Source organism: Ovis aries, chromosome 3 (genome assembly GCF_016772045.2).
Source record: "Ovis aries strain OAR_USU_Benz2616 breed Rambouillet chromosome 3, ARS-UI_Ramb_v3.0, whole genome shotgun sequence".
Lineage (NCBI taxonomy): Eukaryota > Metazoa > Chordata > Mammalia > Artiodactyla > Bovidae > Ovis > Ovis aries.
This window is the reverse complement of record NC_056056.1, coordinates 191,921,977-191,942,693: the sequence shown is the minus strand read 5'-3', so window position 1 is coordinate 191,942,693 and position 20,717 is coordinate 191,921,977. Positions and strand designations below refer to the sequence as shown.

Sequence of the window (20,717 nt, the reverse complement as noted above, 5' to 3'; positions counted from 1 at the left end):
TTACTGGATTTTTAAGAGTGAGTTTAAAACAACTTCAAAGTTGTACAAATCCTAACGTATCTAAATGCTCAGATTTTTAGTTTCCTTGTTTTAAATTTACAAAAACCCAGGGATACCTTTTACTAGATTACCTAAGACCTGATTCTGGTTCAAGCCTGCTTATTTTCAAATTCGCTAATGCTATTTAAAGAGAACTATCTCTTACAAGTCATATACTAAATCTACATATCTCTTAATTCTCAAAATTTTATGTCACCTAAGAGAGGGTCTACTTTAATCGACATGTTGAAACTATGAAAGCATGTCTGTAATTCATGAGTTCTGATAGACCATAGTATTGCTAAATAGATTATTTCCTTGAACTCATCCTAGAGCTGTTTGGTGTGTTTGCTTTTATGTCCCATCTTTTAGAAAGAAAGAAAAAAAAAAGTATAGCTTTCCAAAAGAGCCATTTTTTCATTATACCAACTGCAGCTGGCATTTTCCTGAGTATCATATACAACACTTGGTTGACCTAAATTAATGTATCCTGAGCAGGGTGAGAAGCGTCTACAGGGACATCAATGGGAAAGAACGCAAGAGTAAAGAATTCTTCAAACAAGGCAGGTAAAGAGACTGATTTAGACTTTTCTGAGTGGTCTAGCCAGAACACCTCTTGAACAATGCCCTGCTTTCAGAACCTGACCAAAACAGAAATATTTAAGAGAATTTTTGCATGCAGATATTTCTGTTATAATTCTACAAATAAACTGAACTCAGTAAAACACACATTTTGCAATGACTTTGTTGCAAAACAAATGATCTGTTTAGATTAGCCAAAGCTGCCATGGATCCCCAGATACTGTCCTCAGGTGAAGTGCCAAAGCAATGACCTTCAGTGTAATGGAATTTCATGCTAGCTGAAACAATGTGTGACGCTACTGGCTGCCAACTGGAGTGCAGGCACTGTTTTTTTCCCCTTTTCAGTAACCATGAGGCTATAAAATATATTTCTTCACACAACCATTACTTCAGTGCTTCTACTATAGATAAGGCCAAAACCTCTGCAAACTGGCTCGTTACACTATATGACTGATTAGAGAAGAAAAAATAATTTCTTTAGGCAGGTAATATGTTTATAACATATATTGACTGTCTGCTACAAGTAGAGCTTTTTAGTCAAACTCTTTTGTCCTGGAAAATGGAATCCATTGTCCTTTTTGAATGTTTTTCAGAGCATTGTTTTCTAATGTAACTTTAAAGCCTAATTACTTTACATTTCCAAAGTACCAGACCATAAGATGGTCTAAATTCTAACCGGCAAGATAATCCAACATGAAAAATATTTTATGCTTTTAGAAGTCGATGACCTTTCCTAACTCACATTGTTTCTTGAGAAATGAGATTGAAGTTAAGTGGGTATGGTAACTCTTTATTGATAGCTAAGCTATCCAAACCAGATACTGTTTATTTCTTCTATTTTAAAAGTTTATGATTTTTTTCTTTTTTAAGTAAGTAATAGTAGGAAATGCTTCTTTGAACTTCACCAAGCTGTAAGTTTTGAGAAGGAAACGGCAACCCACTCCAGTATTCTTGCCTGCAGAATCCCATGGACAGAGGAGCCTGGCAGGCACAGTCCACGGGATTATAGGAGTTGGACATGACTTAGCGACTAAAACATACGCACACAAGCTGTAAGTTTAGTCTTTGTCCAAATGCCCTGAAAGCAATTCACTCACAGCAACCTAAGGCAGCACTTAGGAAGCGTGCTCTGCCCTCACTTGGCTACGGTCTTACATGCTCAAGCATGGACACACACACATATGTACAGGCATTCATTTACTTACTCACATGCTTCCTGGAATTCATTTTAAACAGTTAAGTGAAAACGGACCAGTGTAAGTAGAGAAGAGTAGTTTCAATTCACAAGAAGACTCAGTAAATACTGTAAAGGCTGTAAATTTCGTAATATAAGCAAAGGTTCTAGTCAACTACCTTACTCTAAATTATCCCTAATAAATTATCTAATAATTGAGTAAGTTCATATTTTCAGATTATACAAAGGTCATGCCTATCATTCCCTACCCTGACAGAAAGCAGTCTACACATACATGAGACTTACACCTTTATTTGCCTCATAAAAAATAGCTGCCGAACAGCTAGGCCATTGTTCTCGACTAACTTCTTCTCAGGTGGCATGAAAACCACATTCCTGGGCAGCACGTAATCATAGTGTCTGACCCCCTAAAACCATTAAGTCAAATTCCCTTACCCCCAGAAGGCAACATACTATTGTACCCTCTCCACTTCTGCGCCAGCTATGAACAATGGACAGTAATTGCAACTGTCATGGGCAGTCAGTGGGAAAAGTAACATAGTGCTTTCGCCCCGAGTTTTCTGCCAAACCTGATCCAAGCAGCTAACAACCATGCCCCCCAGCAGAAGAAAGATCTACAGGTGCTTTTAAAATGCATCAGAAAACTGCCTTTTGAACAGAAACACAGGACAATAACCAAACTTGTGCTCTGAATGTTCAGCTTAAAAAACTCAAAATTAAAGACAGAAACTTCTTTTGTGACTGTACTGCAGCTTCCTGAACTAACCCCATAGGCAAGCCTGAAAGGACAGCTGAGCTTCTTTCCTCTAAGCTTATCATCACTGCTGCTGGCTGCTTTCAAGTCAGACTTGTGAGGAAAACGAGGTAGGGAAACATGCTTGTCCTCCAGTGGAATGAGATCACAAGCCTGAGAACAGGCAGTCTTCTTGGCTCAGCTTAGTTATTACCCAGGTCATAGCAGAATAAAGAACCTTGGAGAATATGTCCTATATCACAGGTGCAAATGGGTTAAAATCCCACAAATAAAGGACCTGCTGCTTCAGAAAAAGAAGAAACTTCACTGTTCTCTTTAACCTCTGTCTTCAAGCTCTGTAAAGGAGATTAATTACTATTTGCTTGAATCTCATTTCATTATAGATTATGGTTACTTAATTTGTGGATTAGCAGGAATTTCTTCTCTTACCACCCATTCACAACTAACCATAGCCAAACTACAAATAGTTGGATAAAAAGTGAACTACTCAAACACTTTCTGGAAGTTTTCCAATCCGAGATGGCTGATATCACCTAAGTCAAACTTTTGAGCAGACTGATTTATGTTTTGTCTTTCTCTAGGATGCTCTGAAGTAGCAGAATGTTGAGAGACGATTGCCTCTCACTGGGAGAACACGTGCATGAACAGACATATGCAAAAAAGTTATTTATACACATATTTCTACATGTATATTAATACAAATCTGGTGATATTTTAAATATATATTCAGTTTCTATCAAAAATGTACAAAGAGATACGTAACAAAATCTATTGATATTGGTAAGTATATTCTTCTTTAAAATTAATCCTTTAGAACTTAGAATCAAAAGTGTCCTATTGGCAACACTAGAAAACCATGGGTGGCCTACTATGCTAGCAGAAAACACACTTTTAAATTAATTGAAATGACCATTTGACTTTATTTTCATACGAAGAACTAAATCTTCATCCTGCATCATTCCTGGTTTTAAATGTAGATTATGTACATTCATAATTTTAATATGTAGACTGTGTAAAAGTATTTTCTTGTAATATTCAGTTTTAACCCTGCTGTAGATACTTTTGTACTTATAAGGTAAATCATTTAAAATTTTTAAAAATGATGAAAACCAAAGACTGTTAAAAATATAGGTCATTCTGTTAAGACAACATACTATTATAAGGCACAGAGAGAAAGTAAGAACTCTCGTACATCCTCTTTCAAATGAGAGAGAAGAAACAGCAAAAATAGAATGCATGGGGGCAAAAGTAGTTTGCCACCATTCATATTTCTAAATATCAGACTCATTTTGGTATACTTTGGATCAAAATAATTGCAAATATATTACCTTTTATTTCACCAAAGTTCCCTGATCCCATTGCAAGAAGCTTGTCTTTCCAGTCTTTTGAGAGTAGCTTTTCAATACTGGGGGTTTCTGAGTAAAGGAAAAAAAGAAAGGTAGGCAAATCAACATGACTATCTTTCTAATGTAGTTCATTAAAAGTCTATTTGCTAAAAATAAGGCCACCCCTACCCCGCCCCCAGTCCATAATGACTTCATCAACACACTGATAACAGGGGAGGAAAAAAAAGAATGTGTTTTGTCACCTGCTGTTTCAAAATCATTAGCTTTTTCCTCTTGCGGAACAAAGCCTAACTAATTCTTTATGACAATGGGTACATATAAACCTGCAATTCATTGTTTTTCAATTTGGTGAGCAAATTCCTGCTATAATGGATGCTTGTCAATTTCAGGGTGTTAGTCTGCAGTCAAAAAATAATTATGTTGATAAAATGCAGAGTAAAAAAAAAGGCAAAGAATTAGCTCTTAAATCTGCTACATGTAATTATATCCCTCTGTGTGTTTACAATTACAACCACTTTATAATATGTGTTTAACATCGTGGTGGTAAGCACACTGTGGAAAGATTTGCCAGTATCACGAACATATAAAAATAAGTTGGTATAAAAGAAGCTTTACAAACACTGCAAAATCTAGAGATGGGAGTAATGCCCGTAATGGAAACTTACTTGCTTATTTCAGATTTGTATCATACTCTTTAAAAATGCCCTGTGTTAAGACAGGACACAGAGGTTTTAGAGAGCAGAGTTATGCGGTAGTTTGATCCTTGATTCTTTATGTCACATGGTTTTGATCTCCTTTTGTGTTGAATTTTAATGTATAAGTAAACATAAATGCTAATAAAACACCCAAACATTACACTCAGTTCCAAATAATGTAATTGTATATTCTTGTCAGCATTTAGATGGGTACACAATTACAATGGCTTTCAATCCCGCGATTAGCACTGCATTCAGTTAGAAAATGGTGTGTACTAAAAGATAAGTGTCCCAGTATGCTCCATCTAAATAACAATACCCACACTTATTATCTAGATCGAAGACACACACTGCCATTCTCCACATTGGTGTTTATGTGTATTTGTGTTTGTTCAGACATTTGTTTACCCCCTACTAAGAGCATAAAGGGAGTACATGTTAACTTATCAAAGGAACCGTCTGGCCTAGAGACCATAAGATTATTAGAAACGGGTTAATTTTCCCCACAATAAAATGCATTTGTAAAGCATCTCCTTGGTTAATGCTTTCTACTATTCTCAGGCCCTCATCTTAAAGACAACTGCTATCAGAGTCAAGAAGCCTGTGTAGAGTTTTGAATGAGGTGAGGTGTAATTTTCCTTGGAAAAACTGTGACAACACGAATCCTTCTTCACATGCCAAAAACTTGGGGAGAATAAAATGCTGAAATATCTGAATAATTACTCCTTCAAATAGCTTGTATATATAGTGTGTGCACACACACACAACTACTGTATACACATTTACATGGAGTGTGTGAAATGTATTTTTTCCTTTGTAACAAAATATACCTCTTCATTTGTCACATTTAATGGAAAAGGATGCTAAAGATTTTACTTTTCCTTAAAATATTCCTATTTGTTTACCATGTTGTTTTGAAGATGATAATGCAATTCTGAGTAATAAAATGCATTATATCTCTTCTTACTGTAATCAATATTTCTGTTCACTAAGGCTTTAAAAGTAACTTTAAAACACTTCTACAGGGATTTTCAATGTTTCTACATTCCTAGTAAACACTTTGTGAGTGAAATCATTTTTTAAACCTTATCAGAGTAGGTCAAACAAACACCACTGTTTTCTTTTTACCAGCACCCTACAAAAATTCTTGAGTAGCATGTAAACAGGGCACAGCCAATATGGTATTTGCAATAGAGTACTGTCAGTCACTAAAAGCTAACAAACCTTTGCAAAGCAGGAATGCAGCAATAGAAATTCATTGTGTACTAACAATAGGCCCCTGAACCTCCAGCACCAAAAGCAGACCATTTTACTTTTAAGGCTATTGTCTGCAAAGTCCATGACAAAGCTTTTCCCCTGCAGCTAGACAAAATATTCACTGTAGTGTGCTCATAAAGAAACAGAAGTCTTCTGTCTAAGTTGCAGAGTTAAAGAAACAGCCGCCAGATTTCTGAAACCTGCAGAACATTCCTGGCCTCTTTATTAACTTGCATGAAGATAGAAGGCTAGCATACAAAGCCACTTTTTTTTCCAAGTACCTGATTTTTAATGTACACTACAGAAAAATGAATAACTTCTTTAAGACCAAGTAATTTGAAAGATGTAAAATCAGAATATATATCTAACTCAGGGTTGTTGTGCCTTTGGATGAATAAAGACAATAATACTTGGAATTTGGATGAGGTATATTTTTTAAAACGCAGATTCAATAAACATGTATTGAACATCCTGTGTGCAGGAACTATGCTAGATGGTTTTACCAGCATTGTCTTCATTTAATCAAAGCAAACACCTGAAGATTCAGATTATGTTATTATATCTATCTTCCAGGTTTTTTTTTTTTTTAAAGTACTTGTTTGAGGTTTCACAATGTTTAGTGGGCAGAGCCGAGTCTTAGCCTAAGGTTTTATTTTGTTTTGTTTCTTCTACAGATTCCTAAGTCTCTTGTTGTCAACGAAATGATAATGATAGTAACTATTTTGAGGTTAAGTGCTAAATAGTGCATCATGTCCTTTACAATAGGTATCTCAAGCTTCTCATAATAATCTCCTGAATTATATACTGGTACATCTGTTTCACCATTAAGAAACAAATGCTTTGAGAAAGATCGTGACTTGATCAATATAGAGCTAATTTCAACTTATTGGACCCCAAAGCTTTTGCTCTTTCCAATACATACATATCACTGCATTTTACCTGCAAAACAGTCATAGATAGACAAACTCTTGTTATTAACTTCAGTGGATGGATGAAGTAAACATTTGAAAGGATAAACTGAATATCCCAGGGTAATATATTCCTATGGGCAGCACGAAGAGATAAAATGCCAAGATTCCTTAGAGCTTTTATTATGTTCAGGATGTAACACCACTGTATGACTTTGAACTTTGGAATTCTGGATGACTTAAAGAGAACCTATAATGATTTAACTTTCACTTACGACCATAGAGCAGATACATGCATTGAAATGAAAATGTATTCACATAGTGGAAGGACTATTGGGCTATATGTGAAGCAATCTGGGTTCTCATCAGGACTCTGACACTGTTTAGCTCCGGGAGGAACTAAAGCATATCTCTTCACCCATTTCACCTCTCTATTTGAATTAATCTAAAACAAACAGCTTTAAGCAAATCCATGTTTGGTATTCTACAACTGCTACTGTTCCAATTTATTTCCACGAGTAGTTCATGAAGAAATGTTAAGAAATGATCTCACAATAATGATCACAATAAATGGACATGTACCAGTGACTGAATTTCTCTGAAAACAGTAAAGATCCCATAGAATATAAATGATTAGAACTGTGAAAGACCAAATGGCAAAATATCAATATTTAGAATACACGTATTCATTAATATGTGAATATGATTAAAGTGAAATCTGACACAACTTTTTAACGGCTGCTTCAGTGCTTATGGAGTCCAAGAGAGAGTAGTTATCTATTAAATATTCAATTTTCTAAACATTTTCTAAAATGCAACTTAAAAAAATATACATACTTAGGATTGTATTTTATACAATTGAGTATGACATGTTTCTGGACATATAGTTATTTCCAAATGTTTAAATTCTGTATTAGCCATTACTTTCATATTAAGATGTATCATAATTTTATTTTAAATGCTTTAAAGAGTCTCCTGAGTTTTACTTCTCCCAGGCATCAGAGTATCATGATTACCATCAAAATTAAAGCTAGGTTTCTCTTTATTACAATAAGCATGATGGATAATATCAGTTATTGTTATTTGCATGACATTTCAGCTTACAGAATGCTGTCAGATACAATAATTTGTCCATGGTGTATATTATTATTATGTCCATTTTGCAGATGAGAAAACCAAGGCTCAGAAAGAAAACCAAGACCCGGCATCACCTAGCCAGAAAGTAGAACAGATGGAATACAAAACCATGGCCTCTTAATTCAAGAATCCCCCTTTTTCAGGTGAAGCATAAAAATGTATATATATATTTTAAAGAAAAAATAAAATAAATATTAAGAAAGAAGCTAAAAGATGAATTAGAGAGAACTGAAAGGTCTCCTTATCAGTCAACCTATTGTTAGTAAGATGACTATAACTGGGTTACTTTTGTCTTTTTCTACCATCAGGACAGAATGTTATGATTTGCTAAGTTTGCTTGCCTTTCCCTTCTCACCCTTGCCTCTTTTGCTCACATATGCTTCTTCACATCAATGCCTATGGCAATCCCCAGCAGTGAATGGCCCCCCTAACCGTGCCAGCCATTGTTACAACAGCATCCTGCCTCTTTAGGCCTGTTCATTCCCTATAACTCTCACTCCTTTTTCCCTTCAGTGCCAAACACTCTTAAGACTGACTCCCTCATCTGGAACAATGAGACCCAGAGACTCATGCCAACATATTGTAATTCTCCAACAAGCTCCCAGTGCCAAGAATTAAACCACATTCGCTCCAGTGCAGTAGCTTTACACACAAGCTCAGGTTTTTGCTTTGTGTTTATGTAGGTTTTTTTCCCTTAATCTCCCTTGAGCTGCAGTGGCAGAACTCATTGAAAAATCAAACAAGCAAAAAATATGTATGGATAATATGTGATTTTTCAAAAAGTCCCAGGAGTTAGGTCATACCAAATCTACCACTGTTTATACTTTCATTTTGTGGCTTAAACTAAGCTGTGTTATTTCTGACATGTGATAGGTGAACATTTAAGGATGAAAGCTATCTTTTGGAAGGAACAACAACAGGGCTGAAAGTCAAAAATATACTAATATCTCCTTCAAAGTCAAGAATTAAAAGCATATGTAGATTTTCATGTCATGGATTCAGCATTTTAAACCTGGAAGGATCTTTAGATAACATTTAGATAAACATTCCACAAACGTAATTTACTAAAATATATATTAGACATAAATGGAACATAAATTGCTTGGCTACAAGCGAAACTAAAACAAATAAGCATTCCATTGTCATGTAAACCTAATTAATATAAAGCAAATTTACATTTCTCTCTATAAGATGTAGATCATTTTATGTGCTAATAGACTGTGGATCTTTAAGTGAGTTATGGGCTACATTTGCTGTTGTGTTTAGTCGCTACATCATGTCCAACTCTTTGTGATCCCATGGACTATAGCCTGCCAGGCTCCTCTGTCCATGGGATGTCCCAGGTAAGAACACTGGAGTGGGCTGCCATTTCCTTTTCCAGGGGATCATCCTGACCAAGGATTGAACCCATGTCTCCTGCATTGGCAGGAGCCACCAGGGAAGCCCATGGATTATGTAATATTATTTACATATTTGACCAAGGAAATTAGTATTGGGAGATGACTGTTTTGCTCAAGTTGGGTAATAACTAGTCTAGGCCAAACACTTCATTTTATAGACTGAAAATATAAATAAAGGTTAAATGTTGCCTAAGATCATAAATCTAATTAATAATTAAGGCAGAAATTGAAGTCCAACTCATAGTTTGGTGTTCTTTTACATATACCAAACATCACAACATGTTTTTAATGAGACTGAAAATTTTCACAATGAAATATTAGTCCAGTTTTATTCACCTCATCTAGTTTTAGACAATAATTATATGATAGGTGGTCTGGGTGGTGAACCTCTGTTAGTATTCAGTCAGTCAGTTCAGTCGCTCAGTTGTGTCTGACTCTCTGAGATCCCATAAATTGCAGCATGCCAGGCCTCCCTGTCCATCACCAACTCCCAGAGTCAACTCAACTCATGCCCATCAAGTCGGTGATGCCATCCAGCCATCTCATCCTCGGTCGTCCCCTTCTCCTCCTGCCCCCAATCCCTCCCAGCATCAGGGTCTTTTCCAATGAGTCAACTCTTCGCATGAGGTGTCCAAAGTATTGGGAGTTTCAGCTTTAGCATCACTCCTTCCAGTGAACACCCAGGACTGGTCTCCTTTAGGATGGACTGGTTGGACCTCCTCTCAGTCCAAGGGACTCTCAAGAGTCTTCTCCAACACCACAGTTCAAAAGCATCAATTCTTCGGTGCTCAGCCTTCTTAACAGTCCAACTCTCAAAAGCATATATGACCACTGGAAAAACCATAGCCTTGACTAGACTGACCTTTGTTGGCAAAGTAATGTCTCTGCTTTTGAATATGCTATCTAGATTGGTCATTACTTTTCTTCCAAGGAGTAAGCATCTTTCAATTTCATGGCTGCAGTCACCATCTGCAGTGATTTTGGAGCCCCCCAAAATAAAGTCTGACACTGTTTCTACTGTTTCCCCATCTATTTCCCATGAAGTGATGGGACCAGATGCCATGATCTTAGTTTTCTGAATGTTGAGCTTTAAGCCAACTTTTTCACTTTCCTCTTTTACTTTCATCAAGAGGCTTTTTAGTTCCTCTTCACTTTCTGCCATAAGGGTGGTGTCATCTGCATATCTGAGGTTATTGATATTTCTCCCAGCAATCTTGATTCCAGCTTGTGCTTCTTCCAGCCCAGTATTTCTCATGATGTATTCTGCATATAAGTTAAATAAGCAGGGTGACAATATACAGCCTTGATGTACTCCTTTTCCTATTTGGAACCAGTTTGTCGTTCCATGTCCAGTTCTAACTGTTGCTTCCTGACCTGCATATAGGTTTCTCAGATACTGTTAATTCAGTACTCTCCCCTCAGAAGTTTTCACTCGATGTCCTCCATTAAACTAAAGAAAAGATCAATTAGTACATTTGGTTAACTATATTTTTCTTTAAAAAGTTATTTATAATTTACTATCTTGCTATTTAGCTAGTTCATTACTGATAAGATTATTTTTTGGGGGAAGATTGTGCTGAATCTGGATATCACATACCAGGACGAGTTCAATTCATGCTGATAATAGCTGCATGTCTAGATAACATCTGGGGCTAAATATTAAACAATGTAATGGACTAATATAAAAACTTCTACATTATCTGGAAAGTACCTGTGCACTGAAGACCAGAAGGCCTTGTAACAGTCCCATTAGCCAAGTACCCAGCTAGTCTGCTACTGGAAATGTCAAGTTCTTCTAGGAAATTAAAAAAAAAAAAATGACACACCACAACACACAATAGAAACACATCTGAAATTCCAAAGCACTAGGATTTCAATAAGCCTCCTTTTATATATAATCATCCTGAAGTGAATTAAGCTCTAGAAATATTTAACTTGTAATAGTGCCAAAATATTTCTTTGTTTCCACTTGAAATTTAATAAGAGCTTGGTTAGGAGAAAAAAAAAAATCTTTGGCCTGCTGACTCAAGTTTTGATATTTTAATGTACAATCAGTTTTTCTGAATATTGAAATATCTAAAACATTACCCACCCGCTTAACTTTCCTCATTGTACAGGCTAAAACTATTAAAACGCTTGTTCAATTATGCCTAACTTTATACCACATTTTAGAAAAATATTTTTCATCACATGATTAAATACACCATAATCAATGATATAATTGCTATATATCAATAAACCTGGATTTCCTCTTCAAAAGATGACTCTATATTTCCTACACAAAATATCCTTTAAGAGACAGTCTTATGAAACTCTCCTAGTTTTATCTACTCCGTCACTTGGCAAGTGCATTTCTTGCATAGACTAAAACATTCTGCTTTTTTCTTGTTTTAAATATTAGACCCCAGCAAAAAATAACATAAGTACTTTGTGGGCAGCATTTCAAAAAGGAACTGCAAAGAGTTTCTTCTCATGTACAAAATCTCCCTTATGTTTTGCTACAAAATGTAAAAAAAATTAAAAAAAAGTCATACGACATGACACCATCACTTACTATGACTAATTTTGTGATCTTTGGCAAGTAATTTAACCATTTTGTGCTTCAATTTACTCACCTATAAAAGAGGATAATAACTATACTTATACTATTGTCTACAGAATTAAATAATTTATGTAAAGCATGGAAGACAATGTTGGGTTCACAGTAACATTTAAAAAGGTTGACTAACATTCCAACTACAACTTAGCATACAACCTCTCAAGAGAAATACATCAATAACCAAATGAAATATATATACACATGCATCAATTTACCCATCATTAAAACTACCCAGAGATCAAATGCTACATCAAACAGTTAGATAGTTTTATTTTTTCAATAGCTCTACGTATTTTATGAATTTGATCATTACTATTAGTTTCATCGATTTATCTGTCATTCCAATGAGTTTCTCAGTTGGTTCATGTCAAAAAAAGATGACAAAGAAAGAGATATACTAGTAAGAGGGACAAAGTAGTAAGAAGGACAAAAATAGTTGTCACTTCCATTAGGTTAATGTATGAATTGTCCCCAAAAAGCACAGACGTACAAAAATATTTTTGACCATTGTCTTTCTAACTTTCCAAAGGTTCCATTAGGTCCTCAACAATGGCTCAAGCTTTTAAGCCAGTGCTGTTGACAAGTGAAAGGGAACAACAAATAGCTTTGTAGTTTTCTTCTCCCAGGGTCACTCAGCCAGCAGTAATAGTTATTATTTTTATTTATTAGCACTGTAGCCCTGTTCTCCATCATGGTCAACTCACCCCAACCCCCAAGACAGGAAAAGCATTTCTACTTTTAATAAAAATGGGAGTGTGCAGCACTCCTGTGTCAGGCTCTTTTGGTAGAGTGCACATCTAATGAATATTGTCCATCTGTATCCAAATAATTTATGATATCAGCATAGTGTGGGTGGTGAAATGTGAATTAAGTTCTAACCATTAGGTACAATTAGAGGGGATGAGAGTGGAAGGTAGGAGGAAGTAGCAGGGTTACTAAGGCAGGAGGGACAGAACAGGAGAGCAAAGGTAACTTGAGAGAAAATTGGGAGGAAGGTGGTCATGATGGCATCAATTAATAGTCAAATCATAACAGTTAAAATATTCCTCATAAAAGATTTTCAAGACTATTTCATCCAGCAATAACCAACTTTCTCAGAGACCAACTGTAATTTCTTTGTTTCCACTTGAAATTTAATAAGAGCTTGGTTAGGAGAAAAAAAAAAATCTTTGGCCTGCTGACTCAAGTTTTGATATTTTAACGTACAATCAGTTTTTCTGAATATTGAAATAACTAAAACATTACCCACCCGCTTAACTTTCCTCAATGTACAGGCTAAAACTATTAAAACACTTGTTCAGTTGTGCCTATTATGTACCTGTTTTTTCCATCTATTTGAAATAGTATCATTTCAATTGTATATACATATATATGATAGAAGAAGAAAAATAGAAGAAAGACAAGCCATAAGAACTTAATTATAGTAAAAGGTATATAAGAATGTGGCATACTTAAAAGTCTTAACTTCAGGAGACAAATTTATAAACAGGAAAAGTTTGATTGCTTAACTATATCACAGTTTAGTAAAGAAGCATAGTTCTAAGCAAATTCTAAATGCCTATTGATATATTTTAAGAATTACCTAAATATGTGTTTGAATTATAGATGAAGCAATTACCCAACTCTTAGAGTGTGTTCAGATAACCATTCATTCGATTAGGTATCTAGACCATGTTGAAGACAAAAATTAATGATCATATTTGAAGAATTTTATCATTGTTGTTTATAAATGGGAAGGTGAGTGGTAGAGATGATAAAGGAGATCCAAAGAGCACATAAATAGAAATTCACTTAACATACATTAGAGTAAGAATTCCAATACTTTAAAAATATGACAGAATGTTTTACCACTGGAAGTGAGAATTAAAGCACATAGAGCCTGATGCTAAACCACTACACATCCTGAATCTTCTCTATCACAACATATGTGAAAACAAATCGCAGTCTCAGCTTGCCAGATGCCTGAAAAGATATGAACAATAAAAACTGACATGATTCATATGATAAATCAGAGATTGTGATATGCAGGTAGTTGAACAGTTGAGCCGCAAAGCTACTTATAATTCAAATTATATTTTTATGTTCTAATACATAGCATCAGATTTTAAAATTAAGGAGAAAAATCCTCTGATTTGCTTAAAATTATATATCTAAATTTGCACATAGCCTTCACAACCAAAGTCGTCCATCTGGCTCAACAACTTGTTATATTTGGTCTCTCATAACCTTTCATGGATTTTGGATCGTGTCATTTTTAGAGTAATTTTAGATGAGAAAATACAATAGTTTTATTTGCAAAATGACATTTAATGTCCACAAGCCTAGATACAATCTAATCAGCAATGAAACTTAAAGTTGTGTGTTAGGTATGACTTGCTGTGAACCAACAAAATGCAGAATAACAACAACAACAAAAAAGAAATCAATGTGTAAAAAGCATTTTCATTTAAGAAGGAACAAGCAAAAGAAGACAAAAATAATTTTTAAAAAATCTGGAAAAATAGCAAAAAGCATAGTTTGGCTTTCATTTTTCTTAAATTACCAGAAATGTAACCATTCTCAATGTTAAAAGCAGTGGGTATAAAGTTAGTCAAGTACAGTCTGTTTGTATATTCTTTTAATTTCTGGAATTAATGAATGCACAAAACTACTGTCTTTGCTTTTAGTGGCATGATATACTGAGTTATTAGACTATTTTAAAAAATATATAGATACTTTTACATTTTATTTGCACAATTTGTACATACATGAAGGCGTGCACACACACACACACACACACACACACTCGAGCAGGAGGCCTCCATCCTATTTATTCATTCTTTTATCTAACAGTTATCATTAAGCCACAATTGTCACACTGTGATACTAAGACATGGCCTCTGAACTTCAAGAAATTCACCATCTCTTATAATATACCACGCATTGTTTAGATGTATAGACTAACAGTGATCAGATGCTAAACCTTGGACTCAAAATGCTACAGAGTCACTGAGTTGCTCTCCTTTTGTTTAATTTACTCCAGTCAATGTAAACAGAAAAATGCCTTACTTGAATCATTATATTAATAAATAGTAAATAAATGTGCCAGTAGATTTTTTCCCAAATGTTATTATTGTAGCATTGCTATAGATTTCTAGTCTTATGTTTATCAATTAATTGAACCTGCTATAAAATATTCTATGAGGCAATAATTTCCAGAAGTGGGATCAATTTGTCATATTGTCTGTAATTAGGAATATGATATGAACTAAAGCATGCTAGGAATGCAACAGTAAACTAAAAGGTAAGAACAGAAGAATAGTAGAGTGGGTTGTTTCAACAAATAGTGGGTACCATGTATTTTTCCAGGTATGCTGGATACTAACAAGAGGAAAACAAATGTAGACCCTATCCACCTAGAGTCCTTAGTCATGGGGAAGCTTCTTTAAAATGTAAAACTCCAGGCCACTGACAGGTCTGGCTCTAATGTCTTAGCTGAGTCCCAGGAGTCCACACTTTTCCCGGACCTGAGTTAATTTTATGATGAGTAAACACTCTTCAGGGTATAAAAATATTCCATTAAATCTTCAGAAACTTGAAAACCTTTTTTCAAGTGAAGAACAAAAAGTAGAATCTATAGAACTCTTTTTTGAAAGGTAAAAAAAAAAAAAAAAAACATTTACTAACACCAAAATGTCATTTGAGTGATAATTTAAACGTTATTAACTAAAACCACTCAAATATATTCCAACAGTTTTCTATGTTACAACTCAAAGAAATAATAGCATCTCAAAGGAAAAACAAACTTACAGTAAAATGCAATAATGAACTACCAGAAACTGATACACATTTTATTTATTAAAAAGGGGGGCAATGAAGAAGAATGATTAGTGTAGCATTGTGAAGAAGATTTTTGTTTAAAAATCTTTAATAAGGGACCATGAACCACATTACTACATGTTAGAAATACATATCTATTCTTTCATATAATGTATTACACATATAATGTAAGTGGTAAAGAAAGAGAGGAATGCCTGTGGTGTCAGTCAAATGACAAGCACAGCCCTCTGGAATGGTTGAGAACTAAGGGGGGTAGGTTTAAAGAAGGTGGGATGATGTTCAAGTAATTTGGTAAATGAGAGAAAAATGAATGGGATAATATTAATTATTAATTTTAAAAAATGGCAGGACAACAAGTCACAAATCCTGGAAACGGTGTCAATGGCAGAAAATATAATCTATACTTTGAATGTAATTAACACGGATTTCTACAGCACCACAGTATTTTGCCTGCTTATTCTCTCTACATTCTTAAAAACACCAATCAATAACATCTATAGATCATGTCTTACATCTAATAACTGAGAGAAGAACATTCTCACCTAAACTTTTGAAAGAATAATGACGTATGCAGGGAGAGAGAGAAAAGGAGAAATGAGAGAGAATGCCATTAAACAACCCTTCTTCTCCTGTGCTCACCTATCCGAAGTCATCACTGAACTTAACTCTCATATATGTAATAAATGGTAGACAGAAATGCATATCACCTGAATCTTTATCTTTCATATACATGTATATAGTCAAATTAATATAGAATATTTATATAATTTCAACTCATTTATTTCATTAGAAATGTATTTGAGGAGAAAAATTGGGTGATGGGGGGGGCGGGTAAAAGAGCACAAAGACTGTCCACCATACTATGACGTATATCCCATACTTCCCTAATGGGTTACTGATCTAAAAGAGTGAAAAAAAAAAATGATAGTGAAAAGCTGATTTAAAACAGCCTAGAGATTTTGGTGAAGTGCAATGAAACATCAGTAGTTTAAAAACTAAGATATAGGTCAAAATTTTATCACAAAAGGATGGATGAATCCAGTAAAATGACAGACCATCCAATTTTCTGACCTGAGGGTCAGAGAGCAAGCTTTTATAAACTTGGGAATGTTCTCTCAAAAGCCACAAAGGTCTGTGTTCCACATGTCAGAAATTTGAAAGTGTTTATACCTCTGAGAATTTTCCCTGAGGGAATTGAAACCCCCCAGGAACCTGCTATCTCAGTTCTCACAAAAAGGTGCAGAGTATGTTTAAGCCCCACAGGGTCTCTGTTGTTGGACATCAGATCTTCTATCCAAAGGGAACACTGGGACGAATGCTGAAGAAGGTTTCAAAAAGCCTTTACTGCCCTCAACTATTTGGAAAAATCTAGTAACTATTCTAGGAAGATGAATCAGATAAAACATTGTTAAAATTACGCTAAATTAGAAATGCATATCTAATCCTCAAAAATTAAACTGTTCCAATGAAAGGAGTCAAGATCTTCACTTAAATTTCAAGCATTTCAAAAAAGTCCTTCTAAGTGTGGTAGCTGCTTATAATTTTAGTTGCAGAAAGCAAATAATTTATTGCAATAAATTTGATAAACTAAACTTAAAAGTCACTGCAATAAATTTGTAAGCATCCAAATAAATCTTTATTACTAGACAGGGGCACATTATCTCCTTAAAATATATGGTTGCGGAATTAAAAAAAAAAAAAAAGTGTTCTTTTTCTAAAGCAAGAAAACACATCTTTGTCCCGCAGCAGCTACCAAAGAACAAGAGAGAAATTACTTTGTTTAATTAGGGGATTACATTATTTATAAGAATATTTCCAAAATGTATGAAGTATATTAAAGTGGATATATAATCTAATAAGCTCTCTTATTATACACTAGGTGCCAAATCATTTTAGTCCGTAGTTCTATATGTAGAACTTGGCTTATTTACTTCCCTCCCTTTTCTTCTCGGCAGATTGTTCAGCTTATAGTGCAGCACCCTCAAAATGATAAAGCAGCCAAAAGCCAAATCTCAAAACACGTGGTTATGCGCCAAATGAAGCTGTATAAAGACTAAAAACCAACACCTTAAAAAAATACTTGATTTACGTTTAATTGAAACTCGTGTTTTCATACATATTTCAGCCTTTCTGTTTTTGTTATGACACATAAAGTGCCTAAAAAATAATGATCAGTGAGGGTTTCACAGCATGGAGGGGAAAAAAAATCATAGGAAAAAAAAAAGTTTATTCCACACTATTTGAATTCATTTAGGTAGTTCTCTATGGGGCTGCTACCAAATCCTTTAAGCCCACCAGCCTCTTACCTACATTAAATTAATGAGGCATCTCAAGCATTCATACTTCGCCAGCAGCTCTAGGCTCTCCAGTTGGACACCTACAATTTACTAAATTACAAACAGTGACCTAGGGGAGACATCTGTTTGTTATATACAACATTGTATTATAAACCAGAAAAATATTGGGGAGATTAAGATGATAAGATATATGTTGAATTGTATTTTCTGAGGTTAATAGGGGCCGGTCTACAATTCTGTGATCTTCTCTTTACCAATACAGGGTTTCTATTTTCCCATCAGGAAGTAAGGGCCTCCACAGATTAACATGATGAAATACAATACTTATGAACAATCCAATACTTAGAGGTCTGTATTATGCCATGATACTCACTACCTCCATACAATACTTTTATTAAGCTGCAAATACATTAAGCTTGATTATAATCAATTTTTTTTTTTAATAATACCACCTTCTTACTAATGCTCATAACACTTGGCTCCCAGGGATGTACTTATAATGAGATGGCCGGGTGTATTTTCCATTAAAGGCCACCACTGGAGTTTCTATAGTGCTTTTTCTCATATATTTCAAGTTAAACGTGCCCTCTATTTTTATGCTTGCTTCACAATAGCCAGTCCCTTTTCAATGATTAATTTTCTATTCAGAAACAATTTGCTTCTCTTTCCTTTGTCCTGTCACGGTTTCAGAACAATCTCTTTTCTCTTCCCTTGTCCCTAGCAGAAACTTACCTCCTCAGATCACCCACCCCCTCAGACCACTACCTTCTAGTCTCTAAATTCTTTTTAGTGACACATCGTCCAAAATATTTAGGAGCTCTCTTCCCAGCAGGGGGTTACTCAATTAACAAAAACAAAGCTCTGAATGATCAAGGCTATAACTGAGCCAAGAAGTACTGTAGCCATTCATATTATATGACCTCAGCAGTCTCTTGATTGAATTGCAACCCTGCATTAAATCAAACACTATGTGTTGTGTGTGTGATTTTCTAAATGCTTGGGTGTGTGAGGTGGAAACAGGAGGGTGAAGGGGGGTGGCAAAGAGATGATAAATACTCTGAGAAAAAAATTATCCAATCCCAGTGTACTTGGGTTTTCTTTTTAACATGCTCTCTGCTTTGTTTTCGAACTTAGATGCATTTTGTAAAAATCCTCTGAACTGGTATTCCAAAGCATGTTTAAACAACAGAAATAATGGAAGCATAATTGACTGCAGCTGGGAACTGTCACCCCTATCAGTAAACAGCACCTAACTGGCAAATACTACAAGCTTGTAACAGATTCTTTTATGAATTGGGCACTGTACGAAGACTGGGCATTCCTTGTACCACATACTCAAATCAAAATCTTCACTGATTTATTTCTAAAATTTTACTAGACTAGAAACAGTAAGTGGCTAGTCTGTGGCCTCTCACCAGAGTGTTTGGGAAGAAAAGGTGGAGTGCTTATTTCCTAAAGTTAAATACATTAACAGATTTATAAACATGCTGTATCTTTCAGCCATGGAAGAGATAGTCAGTAAAAAAAAAAAAAAAAAGTCTTCTCAGTACCTACATGTTCGTAGAAGAAAGGAGGAAAAGTAAAAATATCTTATTTAAAAACCAATTTTTGTGAATCAAATTACTATACATTTTTCTTCACATATTCTAAACAGAGCCTATCAAGGTTCAATTCTTATCAAGAAGCAGGCTTTTATATCACTCTTTTTGTTTATTTACTTAACTCAAACTTTCCCCCAAAAGGATCAACGACAGAAAAGAACGAAAAAGAAAGAAAGGAAAACTAACTCCACATTAACTTGCTAAGAGAAAAGCTACAGTAAGTCTCTTTTCCTATTTTCTTATATTTGTGTAGCTGTTAGACATTTTGCAAAGGAGGGGAGTACCAGCCAGCCTTTCACAACAAAAGACCCACTGTCACTGAGCCAGTCCCAGACATGGTGGAAACCAGCCCACAGGAAAAGGCCTGGCTCCAATGTTAGGCCCCGGCCGAGTACAGTCACTATATTCACTCAAATTGGCAACAGGTCTCAGTGTTCCTGGCTTTGAGCTGTGAACAAGGGTCGGGATTGAATAACCAATTATACAACCGCTGACTGAGTTTATCCAAGGTTTGCAAACTGCTATAATAGCCCAGTATTCAACCAACTGTTTTATCCTTTTCCAGATATAGTGTCATATCTCCCCTTGTGCTCCATTTACATGTCACTTTATTACACACATCCATTAAAAAGGTTAATACTGTGTCACACTCAATGCCTAAATGTTGCCATACAGGAGTTCTGCGGCTCTCTGGGGCATTTCATATAGACACCTTTCTCTGTCTTTCACTTTCTCTCTGCAAGCTAAACCAAGTTTCTGTCAAGACTACAGAACAGTGGATGAAAGAACAGTAGCCAAATGTCAACAGTTTCAAAAATACTCCTTACACTAATAAGCTGTTTTAACCCACCTTGGTATATTAAAAATGTGAAAATTCTGAACTTTGGCAGTTCATACCAGCACCCAAATTTGAGGTGCACGTATAAATTTATCCAACCATGTGCCTCCCCCTTCGCCAAAATGGACATTTTTCTCAAAGTTCAAGAAGACCTACAATTTTTTTCCAGCATTTTTGCATGCCTGCCTTTATACACTGTGGCTGCGATAGAAATAAAAAATAGAAACAGAATTTTCAAGTACTTTTCCTA

The 20,717-nt window shown here is 35.1% G+C and overlaps 1 protein-coding gene across 13 annotated transcripts in view; it reads right to left on the bottom strand.

The window, feature by feature from the left end:
• The window catches only part of SOX5 (SRY-box transcription factor 5), a 1,147,842-nt gene that overhangs the window by 255,548 nt on the left and 871,577 nt on the right, over window positions 1–20,717 (bottom strand). For all 13 annotated transcript variants that reach the window (XM_042247392.2, XM_042247394.2, XM_042247393.2 and 10 more), the window contains one exon: window positions 3,899–3,985. In XM_042247392.2, the coding sequence (XP_042103326.1) occupies window positions 3,899–3,985 (87 nt within the window). The remainder of the gene's footprint in view (window positions 1–3,898; window positions 3,986–20,717) is intronic.